This window comes from Grampus griseus (assembly GCF_964374135.1).
Source record: "Grampus griseus genome assembly, chromosome: 9".
Classification (NCBI taxonomy): Eukaryota; Metazoa; Chordata; class Mammalia; order Artiodactyla; family Delphinidae; genus Grampus; species Grampus griseus.
This window is the reverse complement of record NC_139003.1, coordinates 19431093-19445593: the sequence shown is the minus strand read 5'-3', so window position 1 is coordinate 19445593 and position 14501 is coordinate 19431093. Positions and strand designations below refer to the sequence as shown.

At 39.8% G+C, this 14501-nt stretch overlaps 1 protein-coding gene and 1 pseudogene across 2 annotated transcripts in view; both read left to right on the top strand.

Moving 5' to 3' along the window:
• Nucleotides 1–14501, top strand: part of EXOC4 (exocyst complex component 4) — an 810848-nt gene that overhangs the window by 92523 nt on the left and 703824 nt on the right. Inside the window, exon 6 of the mRNA XM_082661558.1 lies at nucleotides 4625–4868. Coding sequence (XP_082517684.1) covers nucleotides 4625–4868 — 244 coding nt within the window. The remainder of the gene's footprint in view (nucleotides 1–4624; nucleotides 4869–14501) is intronic.
• On the top strand, nucleotides 12819–13152 carry LOC309827526 (large ribosomal subunit protein P1-like; annotated as a pseudogene). Its single transcript has one exon. The product of its transcript is annotated as a large ribosomal subunit protein P1-like (transcript).

Sequence of the window (14501 nt, the reverse complement as noted above, 5' to 3'; positions counted from 1 at the left end):
CCTTCTCTTGTTTTTCCTGCCTAGAACAGTTCCTTTAGCATTTGTTGTAAAGCTGGTTTGGTGGTGCTGAATTCTCTTAGCTTTTGCTTGTCTGTAAGGGTTTTAATTTCTCCATCAAATCTGAATGAGATCCTTGCTGGGTAGAGTAATCTTGGTTGTAGGTTTTTCTCTTTCATCACTTTAAATATATCTTGCCACTCCCTTCTGGCTTGCAGAGTTTCTGCTGAAAGAGCAGCTGTTAGCCTTATGGGGACTCCTTGTATGTTATTTGTTGTTTTCTCTTGCTGCTTTTAATATTTCTTGTTTGTATTTAATTTTTGATAGTTTGATTAATATGTGTCTTGGTGTGTTTCTCCTTGGATTTATCCTGTATGGGGCTCTGCGCTTCCTGGACTTGATTGAGTATTTCCTTTCACATATTAGGGGAGTTTTCAACTGTAATTCCTTCAAATATTTTCTCAGTCCTTTTCTTTTTCTTTTCTTCTTCTGGGACCCCTGTAATTCAAATGTTGGTGTGTTTAAAATCCCAGAGGCCTCTGAGACTGTCCTCAATTCTTTTCATTCTTTTTTCTTTATTCTGCTCTGCGTTAGTTATTTCCACTGTTTTATCTTCCAGGTCACTTACCTGTACTTCTACCTCAGTTATTCTGCTTGATTCCTTCTAGAGAATTTTAAATTTAAGTTATTCTGTTGTTCATCATTGTTCGCTCTTCAGATCTTCTAGCTCCTTGTTAAACGGGTCTTGTATTTTCTCCATTCTAGTTGCAAGATTTTGGATCGTTTTTATGTCATCACTCGAATTCTTATTAAGGTAGACTTCCTATTTCGTCTTTATTTGGTCTGGCTGGCTTTTACCTTACTCTGTCATCTGCTGTGTTTCTCTGTCTTCTCGTTTTGCTTAACTTACTGTGTTTGGGGTCTCCTTTTCACAGGCTGCATGTTTGTATTTCCCACTTTTTGGTGTCTGCCCCCGTGGGTAAGGTTGGTTCAGTGGGCTTTGTAGGCTTCTTGGTGGAGGGGACTGGTGCCTGTGTTCTGGTGGATGAGGCTGGATATTGTCTTTCTGGTGGGCAGGACTGCGTCAGGTGGTGTGTTTGGGGTGTCTGTTAAGTTATTATGATTTTAGGCAGCCTGTCTGCTAATGGGTGGGTTTGTGTTTCTGTCTTGCTGGTTGTTTAGCATGGGGTGTCCAGCACTGTAGCTTGCTGTTCGTTGAGTGGAGATGGATCTTATCATTGAGATGGAGATCTCTGGGAGAGCTCTCCCCTATTGATATTACATGGGGCTAGGAGGTCTCTGGTGGTCCAATGTCCTGAACTCGGCTCTCCCACCTCAGAGGCTGAGGCCTGACACCCCGCTGGAGCACAAGACCCTGTCAGCCACAGAGCTCAGAGGAAAAGGGAGAAAGAAAAGGAAAGATAGGAAAAAAATAAAATAAGTTATTAAAATAAAAGTAAAAAAATACTATTAAAATAAAAAAATTAAAAAAGTAATAAAAATAGAGCAACGAAACCAATAAACAAATCCACCAATGATAACGAGTCCTAAATACTATACTAAGATAAACATAAAAATCAGAAACTAGTCAGTCGCATACAGCAAACCCCAAGTCTACAGTTGCTCCTGAAGTCCGCCACCTCAGTTTTGGGATGATTCCTTGTCTATTCATGTATTCCACAGATGCAGGCACATCAAGTTGATTGTGGAGATTTAATCCGCTGCTTCTGAGGCTGCTGGGAGAAATTTTCCTTTCTCTTCTTTGTTTGCACAGCTCCTGGGGCTCAGCTTTGGATTTGGCCCCACCTATGTGTGTAGGTCACCTGAGGGCGTCTGTTCCCCACCCAGTTAGGACGGGGTTAAAGGAGTGGCTGATTGGGGGGCTCTGGCTCACTCAGTCTGGGGGAAAGGAGGGGTACGGAATGCAGGGTGAGCCTGTGGCGGCAGAGGCCAGTGTGACATTGCAGAGGCCTGAAGTGCGCTTTGTGTTCTCCCGGGTAGGTTGTCCCTGGATCCCAGGACCCTGGCAGTGGCGGGCTGCACAGGCTCCCGGGAGGGGAGGTGTGGAGAGTGACCTGTGCTCGCACGCAGGCTTTTTGGTGGCTGCGCAGCCTTAGCCTTTCATGCCCGTCTCTGGTGTGCACTCTGATATCTGTGGCTTGAGCCTGTCTCTGAAGTTCGTTTAGGTGGTGCTCTGAATCCCGTCTCCTTGCCCATCCTGCAACAATGGTGTCTTGACTCGTAGGCACTTCCAGACTTTTTCCCAGGCTCCCTCCCGGTTAGCTGTGGTGCACTAGCCCCCATCAGGCTGTGTTCACGCAGCCGACCCCAGTCTTCTCCCTGGGATCTGAACTCCGAAGCCCAAGCCTCAGCTCTATATTATTTTTTAAATTCCCTTTTAATTTTTAGCTGGTGTAAGTGAAATAGATAATATAAATTAATTAATACTGGCTCTGTTCAGTGTTTATGCTCTAGGAGATTTTGGGAGACAAACAGAAAGATAAGGTTGTAAACAAATGTGCCATTTGGGGCTGTGACATTTTATTATTCATACCTTGCTTATTTGTTATTTTTTAATAGGCTATCATATTAGTGTGCATATAAGTAGCTGTATGCCACTTAATCTAGGGGCTTATTGATTTCAACTACGTGTACCTCATTACCCAAGCACTCTTGCAGCAGGTGCCTGAGATGTTTAGGTGGCCCTTTGCATGTGTCCTGTCTGTGCTTCATATGTGCTCTTGTGAAGACCATTTTTGTCCCAGCTGAATTTCTGTTACCTTCTTGCCTGCCTGAAGCTCTGCGTATAGTTTTGTTTCATTTTCCCCCTCTGCCACGCTGAATTTAGATGGCTCCCTGGTTGCTAAGTACTTTGCTGCTGTTGAGGTTGGTTTTGCAGCATGGAGTGATTCTGTGGCCTGAGGTGTCTAGCTCTTCACGTGTGAAACAAAACCAGTAACTAAAATGTCTGTTATTGGAATGTCACGTCTGGAAATATCGATGACTTTTTTCGACTTGCCTTCAGAATTGTCATGTCAGTTTAGAGGCTTTAAGCCTTCTTGGTTCTACACCCAGTTTGCTACTATTAAGATATTTAAAATTAAATATGGTATCATCAAATGCCCTCTACACTGTGAAGGAAACCATATGGATTTGGTCATTCTCTGTGTGCTTCTGTCTTGTGGGTTTCAGGGGTCTAGTGAGGTGAAGTAAGGCAGCAGAATTATGCATAAATCTGTAGAGGACTTATTCACTTAAGAACAAATTTGTGTAAGTAATTATATCATGGGTGTCATTAAATGAACATTAAATGTTCGTACTTAAGTGCATTTTATGAGTTGCGAGCAAAAAAAGAGATTGAGGATAGCCTACATGTCATCTGAAGTAGAGGTTTCAGAGATGTTATACAGTGGTTAGAAGGACTTATTCCATATACTGGGATATTTTCATTCTTCCTTAAATAAGTAGATTTCAAAACACTCCAGTGGTGTTGAACAACTTGGAGTGGTTTGTGTTGTACAGTTGAGCTTGAATCTAGTAAAGAATGTATATGTTCTTTCAGGATATCACATTTTAAAAACCTTTCAGTTGTTTAGAGGAGTGGAGGATAGGGGAGGATGGGGACAACTTTGTTAGGGTCCATCTTTAGGCTGGTATTCACTTTTGCTTTTGTCTATCTTAATCCAGCCATTTGTAAAATGAGAGAATTATTTTTGGGCCAGAGGTTTTCAACCTGTAGTTCTTTTGGTAGTTGTGGAAACCCCTGAAGTCATATGAGAAGTTTTGTGTATATACATGTTAGTTGAGGGAAAGGCCTGTGGTTTTCAGTAGGTGACAGGAGTCTCAGATCCCAGCCCTGCGCTCTCCCCAGCTCCTGCAGGGGTTAAGAACCACTGTTAGAAACCAGATGGTTTGGATGCAAGCTGTAGTCTAAACATCTGCAGAGACTTTCGACACATAACCCTACTCAGAAGACTTCCATGCTTTAGCAAGACCTGTCTTCAGTAGATAATGATGCTTTGCTGGACATGTTTATAAATAAAAATAGAATGTTGTTCTTTTGTATTTATGAGATACTCTTCATTACTCTTTTCCTCAGTCTTGTCTGACTTGTACCTATTATTTTTCCTTTCTTTTTCTTCATCTCTCTTATTGGTTATAATTTTAACTTATTTACCTTTTCTGTTCCACATGTATGTATGATGTCTTCTTATCAAGCTACTTATCTCTAACTAATAAGTAGGAATTTTAGACTCTGGTCTGGCTCTTTGGAATTCTCCTGCAGCACCAAGTATGGCATTTTGTGAACAGTGAAGGTTGGTAAATGTCACCAATGTTAATAAATGACTCACTAGAAATGGTAGTCTGTGGAAAAATTTCTGTGGAGATTTGCTTACTTTTAATTTCTTCTCTCTCTTATTAATTGATGGGTATTAATATGAGGAACGTAACTGTTTTTGTGTGTGTGTGTGTGATTCTTTGATAGTTACTGTGTAAGTATAATTTAATTTCAAATTTAATTGAAAAACCTCTCTGATTCCTTTAAGGGAATAACTGCATTTTTTAGACCCGTTCTGTTTTTTGATTTGCTGATAGAATCTGTGGCTATTTATTAATTTTTTTACAGTGAAGGAGATAAACCTTCAGGACATCAAGGAGGATTTGGAGTTGGATCCAGAGGAGAACAGCACCCTTTTTATGGGTATCCTCATCAAGGGGCTGGCCAAACTGAAGAAGATCCCAGAGACAGTTAAGGCGATCAAAGAACGCTTGGAGCGGGAGCTGAAGCAAATTGTGAAGAGGTCTACAACCCAGGTGGCTGACAGTGGTTACCAGAGGGGAGAGAACCTCACGGCTGAGAACCAACCAAGGTAGGTGGGGGTGTGGTTTGTGTGGGTTTTTTTTTTTTGGTTGCCTTGGGTCTTCACTGCTGTGTGCAGGCGTTCTCTAGTTTAGGCGAGCAGACGCTACTCTTTGTTGCGGTGCACGGGCTTCTCATTGCAGTGGCTTCTGTTGTTGCGGAGTGTGAGGTCTAGGCACGTGGGTTCAGTAATTGCATCCCATGGACCCTAGAGTGCACAGGCTTCAGTAGTTGTGGCGTGTGGGCTCAGTAGTTGTGGCACGTGGGCTCAGTAGTTGTGGCACGTGGGCTCAGTAGTTGAGCCATGCTGGGCTCTAGGGCACATGGGCTTCAGTAGTTGTGGTGTGCAGGCTCAGTAGTTGTGGCGCACGGGTTTAGCTGCTGCACAGCATGTGGGATCTTCCTGGACCAGGGATGCAACCTATGTCCCCTGCATTGGCAGGCGGATTCTTAACCACTGTGCCACCAGGGAAGTCCCATGGTTTGTGGTTTTGATCATTGTATTTACTGTACCTTTTCTAGGGTGGGTGGGGTAAGTAAATATCTTAGGTTTATGTTGTTTCTTGAACTCTGTATACTGTGGCCCATACAAACTCAGATTGGTGAAAACAGCTTGAAGAGGCATAGTTCAGCTGGTTTTTGAGGTAGTTGAGAAGTTTTAAAGCATGTTGTCCATACTCAACATGAATGTAGCAATTATTGAATATTTCTTAAGCACTTAACTATATTCAAGGCAACTTATGTATATTATTTAATTCTCACTATAACTTTTTGAGCTGATTACTTAGTATCCACATTTTATAGTTAAGGAAACTGGGGTTCAGAGATGAAGTAATTAACTCAAGGTCACAGAACAAGTGGCTGGCCTTCCAGCTGAATGCAAGTCCATGGTATTTCCTCTGTCCCATGCTTTCTTCTTTAATGTGTAGTGATATTTGCCAATAGGCAAATCAGTCTCAGGGATTCCTTTATGTACTTAAAACAACTAATAAGGTTTGGATTTCATAATTCTTCTTTCGTAACGGGAAAACTGAAATTGTCCTCTGATCCTAACTCGGTCTTGACTGTGATACACTGGGAGCTCATGTCTGCCAAACCAGGGCTTAGGGCACACTAGTGTAATGTCATCTGATGGTGGGAGAAGATATTTCAAATTGAGGCTTTCCTAGAGAATCCAAGATTCACTCTACATGGATCTTCGTTCCCTCCTTCCCTTTCTCTGTTCTATTCCCCAGCCCTCCACGTACACCAGATATGGGCAAGGCAGGAATTTGTCGTTTGAAGGGAAAAGGCCAATGGACACTACAATTTTATCTGAGAACAGAGGGCAAAGTAGGGCATTTCTTCTGAGTTGCTCAAATAATGTGTGTTCCTGGGAGGCGTGAGATAGTGTGTGTTCGACAGAGTTCATAATCTTGTTGACACGTCGTGAAGGAAATTCTGTTTGTACTTAGGACTTAAATTTTTTTTTTTTAAAGAAGATAAACAAATTTAAGGAGAAATAATAATAGCTTAGTATGGAGTTCCCCACTTTAAAATTTTGAAGAAAATAATGTATTCTGTTTATGTTTTCTATATTCTTTTGTTTTTCTAAATAATAGTGATCTTAATTATACTTTAGAAGTCTTCAACAATTAATTCCCTTGTACACTTCATTTAGAAGTACGATTGGTGAAGAAAACATTCTCCACCCCTCTTATGCCACAGAGTATTTCAAAGCACATGTTTTGAGGAGCATGGGTTTTGGAGCTGAGCAGACCTGACTTTGAATTTCAGCTCTGTAACTGAGGAAAACAGAACCTGTCTTACAGGGTTGCTCGTGTTAGATGAGGTTATATGGTTAGAGCTTGGTAGAGCAGTGCCAGTAGGTACCATTACATGCATTTGTGCGTGTGTGTGAATACATAAGTTTATTTATTCTTGGTTCCTTTCTCAACTTTCATGTTCGTTGATCACTCACACTGTGATCCAGAGAAGCTGGGAATGGTTCTGAATGGAACTGTGCTTTTCTTCTTTCTTTGCCTGGTGCCTGGATTTTTGTGTAGACCTTTTGCCTCCTTACTAATGAACACTCCAGAATTCTGATTTGCTGTTTGCCCAGTTGCTGCAAGTCCCAAGATGAGTACAGTGAACTTTCATAGGGAAATAGCATGACTATAGTATATATTGGAAATAAAACGAAAAGGGCACGGGTCAGTAACTGTTCTGTAGTTCTCATTACAGTCCCCTTAGCAGCAGTGTGTCTTTCCTAGGATTTTGACCTCTTCCTCTTCCGTTCCTTCGGCGCCTTCCAAAATTCACAAGTGGAAATTACAGCAACAGAAGTGGAAATTCGGCATACTGCCCCAGGAAATAATAAATGTTTCTCTGTGAAGAATGAGTCAGCAGGAGGGTATTTTTCCCTCTTTAAGTTTCGTTTTTTGTCAGTATTTTAAAGGCCTTTGTAGGTAGGATATATTTGGACACCGGCAAGTGAACAAGCTATTCGTCTTGATTTCATGCCTATAACATGATCCCATTTTATAAAATGTACAAATATGGAAATTTGGGCCAAAACTCCTTATTATTAGATAAAATAGTACAGAGTAAGCAAATATTTGGAACCACTCTTTTCGAAAATCAAAGATTAAATTCTTGGGTTGGTGTTCCACATGGCTGATAATTTGGAGCTAGTCTATGGTAGCTGTGTGCCAACAAATGCTTTAAAACTCCTCAAGAATTAATTACCTGGGAAACTTCATTCAGAAGTGATTGCATTGTCGCTTCTAGAGGTTTAGAAGTTTAGAAAGGATATTGTCAGATTATCCTTGAAGCTTGCATGATACCTTGTGTTAAACTGTACTGGGAGGTGGGAGTGACATTATTTTAGAGAGAAGTAAAGTCAGAATACTTTACATTATTATTAATATTATCTTTTACCATTCAAGAAATCTTACGTTAAAGGTGTAAGAGACTGTTTTCCTTAAAGGAAGTGGGAGCATAGGCAAAAACAACCACGAATCCTTCTTCCACAAAATGATTCTCTCCCTCACTACCCCCCCGCCCCCCCGCAGTGAAATAACCTATTCCAAATCGTTAGCATATAAATGCTACTCTGAGGCTAGGCACCAGAATTGTAACTTTCCCTAAAAGTCTCATTGTTCAGCATCATCTTCTTAAATATATTCTGGTTGTGATGCATTGCAGGCCTGTTTTCATCTGTCTTTATGTAAAGAGAATTAATGTTGTGTGCTATTTTGCTAGAAAAGTAGTAGGAACCAGACTAGTGAACTGTTTTGCTTTCACTTCCTGCAGAGCCAGAATACTTTCACAGACAGTTTTCAAAAATCACTTTGGTCACCCACTTGTTATTTTATTTTATTCTTGATCCCCCAACCTATCTATTGTCTATTTATAGGAGAAATATTTTGTCTTCCTGTTCATTCATTATCTAGTGTCTATAAACCTCTGTTTACTATGAAAGGAAAATATTCAACTACTATTGTTGCCAAGTTGATAAACATTAGGGTAACAAGGGCTTTTTAAATCTCCCAGAACCACCTGCTACCCATAATTTCCTCAGAAAGGCAGGCAATGTCTTCAATATCAGATGGCTTGTGTGGTCTGCAGCCTGTGCAGCTCATAACCAGTTTCTTCAACTCCTGCTGCCTAGCTATTGGTTCTTTCCCAAAATCTAGCTCATGAGCATTTTCATTTTTGTTCAGAAAAGCTGTAGGAAGTCCTTTACTATTTAGCAAATAAGAAAAGCGTGAAAAATACATGGAACAAAATCTTCTCAAAGGTGTGATACCTTGTTAAGAATATGTGAGAGAGTAGAATGTGGGAGAAGAGAAGGATTGGCGTGTAACAGCTACTTGATTTACTTGCAAGTGGTCCTGGTTAAAAATGAAAGCAGACTGGGGAGGTGCTGGAGGCCTGCTCCACTTTGGTAAGACTATTGGTCTGGAAGAGGGCAGAAAGGATTGAATGAATGGACAATGGCTGCCAGGGAGACCTTTTCCCTTTTTGGAAGGAGACCATTTTGTGATGTTCCTTGATGTCTATTATGAATGAGGGAAGATTAAGCGTCTGATATAAAAAGCAGAGAACACTGCATATTCTGTGCTCACTGTTATACTGAGGAAAAATTCATGGAAGAAACGGGAGAGAAATATGCTTTAATGCTAAAAGTAGTTGTGTTTGGACAGTAAGGTTATAGGCTCCACCCCCCTTTATTTTGCAACTGTTATTAAGTTATAGTGAAAAATAAATTCATTATTTAAGAATTAATATAAAGTATTACTCAAGTTATTTTAATCAAAAGAAATCATTACAAATGGAAATGCTGATTGGGGGTATTAGTGTGGAAAAACATAGTACGTATTTGCAGATCAACTGGATCATGTTCATTAAGTTACTTTTTATGGTGTGTATGTGTGTGTGAATGTGTGTGTGTGTGTGTGTGTGCATGTTTGGTTATTTTCTGACTACTCCTAGAATGGAAGCTTCAAGAGAAGAGAGAACTAGTTTGCCTTGTTCAGCACCATATATCCAGAATGTAGGCACAGAGCCCACCAGACCCATAATAAATATATTTTGAATGAAAGAATGAATTCCACTTATATTGAATATCAGTCATGGACCAGGAACTGGGCTCAAATGCCACACAAATATGGTCCCTGTCCTTATGGAGTTTAAAGTCTAGAGGGGAAGAAAGGCATTAGTAAGAGAACCTTTAGATAAGTGTATTATTACAAACTGTGATAAGTGCTGCAGAGGAAAAGCAAAATGTGCCATGAGAGCATATAACCATGGGGACCTAATCTGGTCTGGGTAGGTGGGCATTAGGGTGTGTCTTGTGTCTGGGGGGGGATGGTGTGTGTGTGTATTTTAACTAATAAAGTAAGGCAGCTTTTACTGTTGTTTTATACAAGTTGTAGTTATCAAGCTCCATTCATTTGATAGCACCTGCTAGTTATTCTTCTAGTTGTGCAGTTACCTTGAAGATGACATATAAGATGCGAGAAGGAGAGCATCCGATTTTTGTGCCATTTTCAGAGTTCTTTGCTGGTTGATTAGATTTTTGTGGTTTATTCGATTTTGATAATTGTTGCCAAGTGTGTTTTTCTTAGAGATAATACCAAGTTTTCATGTCATCAATAATGTTTGAGAGTTCCTGTAGTCTCTAGTAAACAGATTGTATTATCAAAATGTTTTTATCTTTGTCAGTCTGATCAGTGAAAAATGGTATTTCCAAGGTGGTTTTGATTTGTATTTTTTAGAGAAAATTTGAGTGAGGTTAAACTTCTTATTTGTGTAAAAAGTAATTCATTGTTATGATATCTATGTTATGTATGGATATATTACTTCAAAATAATCTGGGTTGAGTGTAGATATAGCTAAAACAAGATTAGTGATAAATGATACTTATTGAATCAGGGTGATAGGTACAGGATGGTTCATTATCCTATCCTAAAAGCCGACTTGTTTAAAAGTTGAAATTTTCAATAGTACAGTGGTCAAATAATGTTTTATTTCCTTACTGAAAAGTACTGAACACCTATTTTTCCAGTATGTTTGTCTTTCTATTGATTTACAGGAACTTTTTATATATCAAGAAAATTAGTTCTTTGGGATTTATATTCTAATTTCCCTCCAGCTTCTTTCTCTTTTGACTTTATGATGTCTGATCATGTATACGTTGTTTTTATTTTTATGAGGTTGTATTTATCAATGTTTTCTTTTAAAGTGTCTGGGTTTTGTGTCAGAACTTAGGTCTTCTTCACTCTTAGATTATAAATAAAATTTCCCAAACTTTCTTCTAGTCTTTATATTTTTGATCTGGAATCTGAAGGAGTGGCCATGCTACTTTTAAATAGTCATAACACTTATTACATTGTATTGTAATGGACTGTATACCCTTTTCGTTTCTGCCTCCTAAGTGTCTGTCATGTAATTGATTGTCAGTGTTAGATGAATACTTGCTGAATAATGCTAACATTGAATCATCCACTTTATAGTCATGTTTTTCTTCATAGTTGGTATTTGCCTCATTTCCTAAAACTCCCCACTCCCCCAGCCCCCGATTTCTCAGTCTCTGCAGGCTTTAGATTTGTAGAGGTACATTGAATTACTGCTCTAAAAGTTAGAGAAATGTACTTTAAAAATTCAGAGTCCAGAACTTGAAATGAGGGCATACTGTTGTAATAGGCCAGTCATACAAAGTGGTTTTATCTATGAGACAGTCAAAAGGCTCAAGCCCCAAGTTTAGTTTTGTGGTACAAGTACAGTGTTTATGGAAAGAGAAATAAATATTTCTCGTGATTTCTTTATATCTGTGGCTAGAGTCAGGCATGTATTTCTTTTTCAAATAAGTAGCATTTCCTTTCATCTCTTCTTTCTCTATTAGTTACTCTTCACCTAAGTATCTGAAATGTAGGATTTGGTGGAATTGGTCATTTTATTTTACAGAAAAATCATTTAAGAGCAGCTTTGAAGCAAGGTCAAGCATTTGTCCTTGTGGCTTCTTGTAGCCATTCCCAAGCACTGCGTGTAGCACCTGGACATGCTTGGAATCAGGAAGGGCCTCGATGTAATTTAGATGAGTCGTTAATTTGAATCAAAGCAAGTGGGAAGCAAGTAAATTTAACTTCAGTGATTATGATTCCATTTGATTAAATCTCTACTTTTGATTACATGTATCAGTGAGAACATGCTCTAAATACACCCAACTATTAAATACTGAAGAGTATGAATAGGATGAACCAGGGATATATGGAAGAAATTCCACTATTCCTCAACTAGAATATAATCCCCTGCAGCTTTACTAAAATATTTTTAGAACAAATGAAAGGAATTACTTCTTTACATATGGGGCTTATTACACCATTTGTTAACTAAAATATAGAGTTCATTACCATGGAAGGTAGTACTGGTCCCAAATCTACATACTTTCTTGTAAGACTTAAATTAATTGATGATAGCTTCTTCTTTTTTTTTTTTTTTTAACATTTTATTTTATATTGGAGTATAGTTGATTAACAATGTTGTGTTAGTTTCAGGTGTACAACAAGGTGATTCAATTATACATGTACATCTATCTATTCTTTTTCAAATTCTTTTCCTAATTAGTTGTTACAGAATACTGAGCAGAGTTCCCTGTGCTATACAGTAGGTCCCTGTTGGTTATCCATTTTAAATATAGCAGTGTGTACATGGCAATCCCACACTCCCTAACTGCCCCCCCCCACCTTCCCCCTCGTAATCATAAGTTCCTTCTCTAAGTCTGGGACTCTGTTTCTGTTCTGTAAATAAGTTCATTTGTATCATTTTTTTTTTTTTTTTTTTTTTTTTTAGATTTCCCAGGTAAGCAATAGATGATAGCCTCTTAGCATATCAGGTGAATTAATAATGTGGGTAATGTTCGTAGCTCTTTGGTAAACGTGCAGTTGGACAGCTGTCTTTCTGATCCTTATGATGTCCTTTGGTTATAGTCCCTGGAGAAAGGGAGCTTGGCTGAATGTGCTAGAGGTCTTACTCAGTGTTACATTTCTTAAATATTTATTTTATATTTGTCAGGGTAAAAAAAAAATGCTTTTTATTTCTCTTGTTTTGCACGCTGTAGGAGGTTCATATTAGAGATGGGGCCAGTTAAGGAAATGACGGATAAAATCTACATTTTAGGTTATTGATAACGTTATTTAGGCGTCTGCCTTCGTGTTGCATCAAGGCCACTTCTTCATTTGGCAGATAGTAGGAGCTGCCTTAGACCTTTTCATTTTCGGTGTGCTTGTTGGTGTCATAATCCAAAGATACTCCACACTCAAACCGGCACTGAATCTTTCTCATAGCAAAAACACACAAACAAAGACTTGTGTCAGCTTTCCTCAGCTACCGCTGAGCCGCTCCGTCCTTCCGAGGAAGCTAAGGCTGCATTGGGGTGAGGCCCTCACTTCATCAGGCAACTAGCACCTCGCCCGGCAGCCCCTCCCTAGCGCTCGCCCGCACCATGGCCTCCGCCTTGGAGCTCGCCCGCATCTACTTGGCCCTCATCCTGCATGATGATGAGGTGATGGTCACGGAGGAAAAGATCAATGCCCTCATTAAAGCAGCCGGTGTAAATGTTGAGTCTTTTTGGCCAGGCTTGTTTGCAAAGGCTTTGGCCAGTGTCAGCATCTGGAGCCTCATCCGCGGTGCGAGGCAGGTGACCTGCCCCCTCCCCCACTGCTGCCCCAGCTGAGGAGAAGAAGGTGGAAGCGAAGAAAGAAGAATCTGAAGAGTCTGACGATGACCTGGGCTTTGCTCTTTTTGACTAAACCTCTTTAGTAACACATTCAATAAAAAGCTGAGCTGTTTGCTGCTAAAAAAAAAAAAAAAAAAAGTGTGTCAAATGAAATTCTTCCCTTGGTGATGTTTAGGAGTGAGGTCAGATATGATTAGAGCACCTTTGTGTGTATCTTAGGCTATACTTTATTTTTCTGGGCTCCTCTAGTTCCTGGCCCATATCATCATTATGTTCTCTAATCAGATTGGGCTGTAAGTTTTTAAGAGGGGGTTAACTTTGTGTTCGCAGCCTGATTTAGGGCTGGGCACGTACTAAGTGCCCAGGAAGTTTAATGAATGAATAACTAAGAAAAATGCAAAGAAGACAATTTTAAAATAAGAGGAAACGATTTTTATTTTTAAAAAAATCTCAGCACTACACAGAGTGGGGTCTAAGGACCAGCAATACCAATGTCACTTGAAAGTTAGAAATGCAAATTATCCCTGTGGGGAGGGGTGATTAAATTGGAATCCCTGAGTGCAGGGCCCACAGGAGTCTCTAGATGATTCTACACATGCTAAAATTTGAGAACACTCTTTGTAACATCACAGACATCACGGAGTTCTGTAGTTTTGTAGCATTTATGCTTCGCAAAGCAGTCTGCCATCTGGCATCTCACCTGAGTGAGCCTTACTGTTGGCCTCATCACAGGTAGGGGCGTTTTTATTAATCCCAGATTTACCCAGGGAAGTGGGAAAGCTGCAATAATTTGACAGTTTCACAAAGCTGGTTGGTGGTGGAATTAAGAGGATAAGTTGTCTGTATCCTCCATGGAAGTTTGCTTTCTGGCTTATGTAAAGATCACAGTCCTAACTCATTTCCTGGGCCTGATTTTGTTCTTCCTCAGGAGAAGGGCGGTATTTACGCTGACACATCCATTCCCGCACCCGTATAGTCTCCACCCCACACCCCGCTGTGATCAATGGCAGGCCTCTCAGCGATAGCTGGACATGTTAAGAAGTGTGATCAGCCGCCACAGAGTAAATGAGTCTTAATTGACTCACTTGAGAATCAGACTGATGACTTAGAGACACGTAAACAGTTCCCCTAGAAAGCTTGTACGTTCTTGTACTAAGGCCAGTATACAACTAAGTACTAAGAATATACACCTAAAATCATAACTTTTCTTCTTTGGGAAGTGGATTTGCGGATACATTTTCCAATGTTCCATTATGATGAAATATGATTTTTCAAATGGGTGAAAGGCTTTTCTTCCCCCAGCTTTATTGAGATAATAACTGACATAACATTGTGTAGGTTTAAGGTGTACAATGTGTTGATTTGATATACTTAAATATTGCAGAATGATGACTACCCTAGCATTGGCTAACACCTGCATCA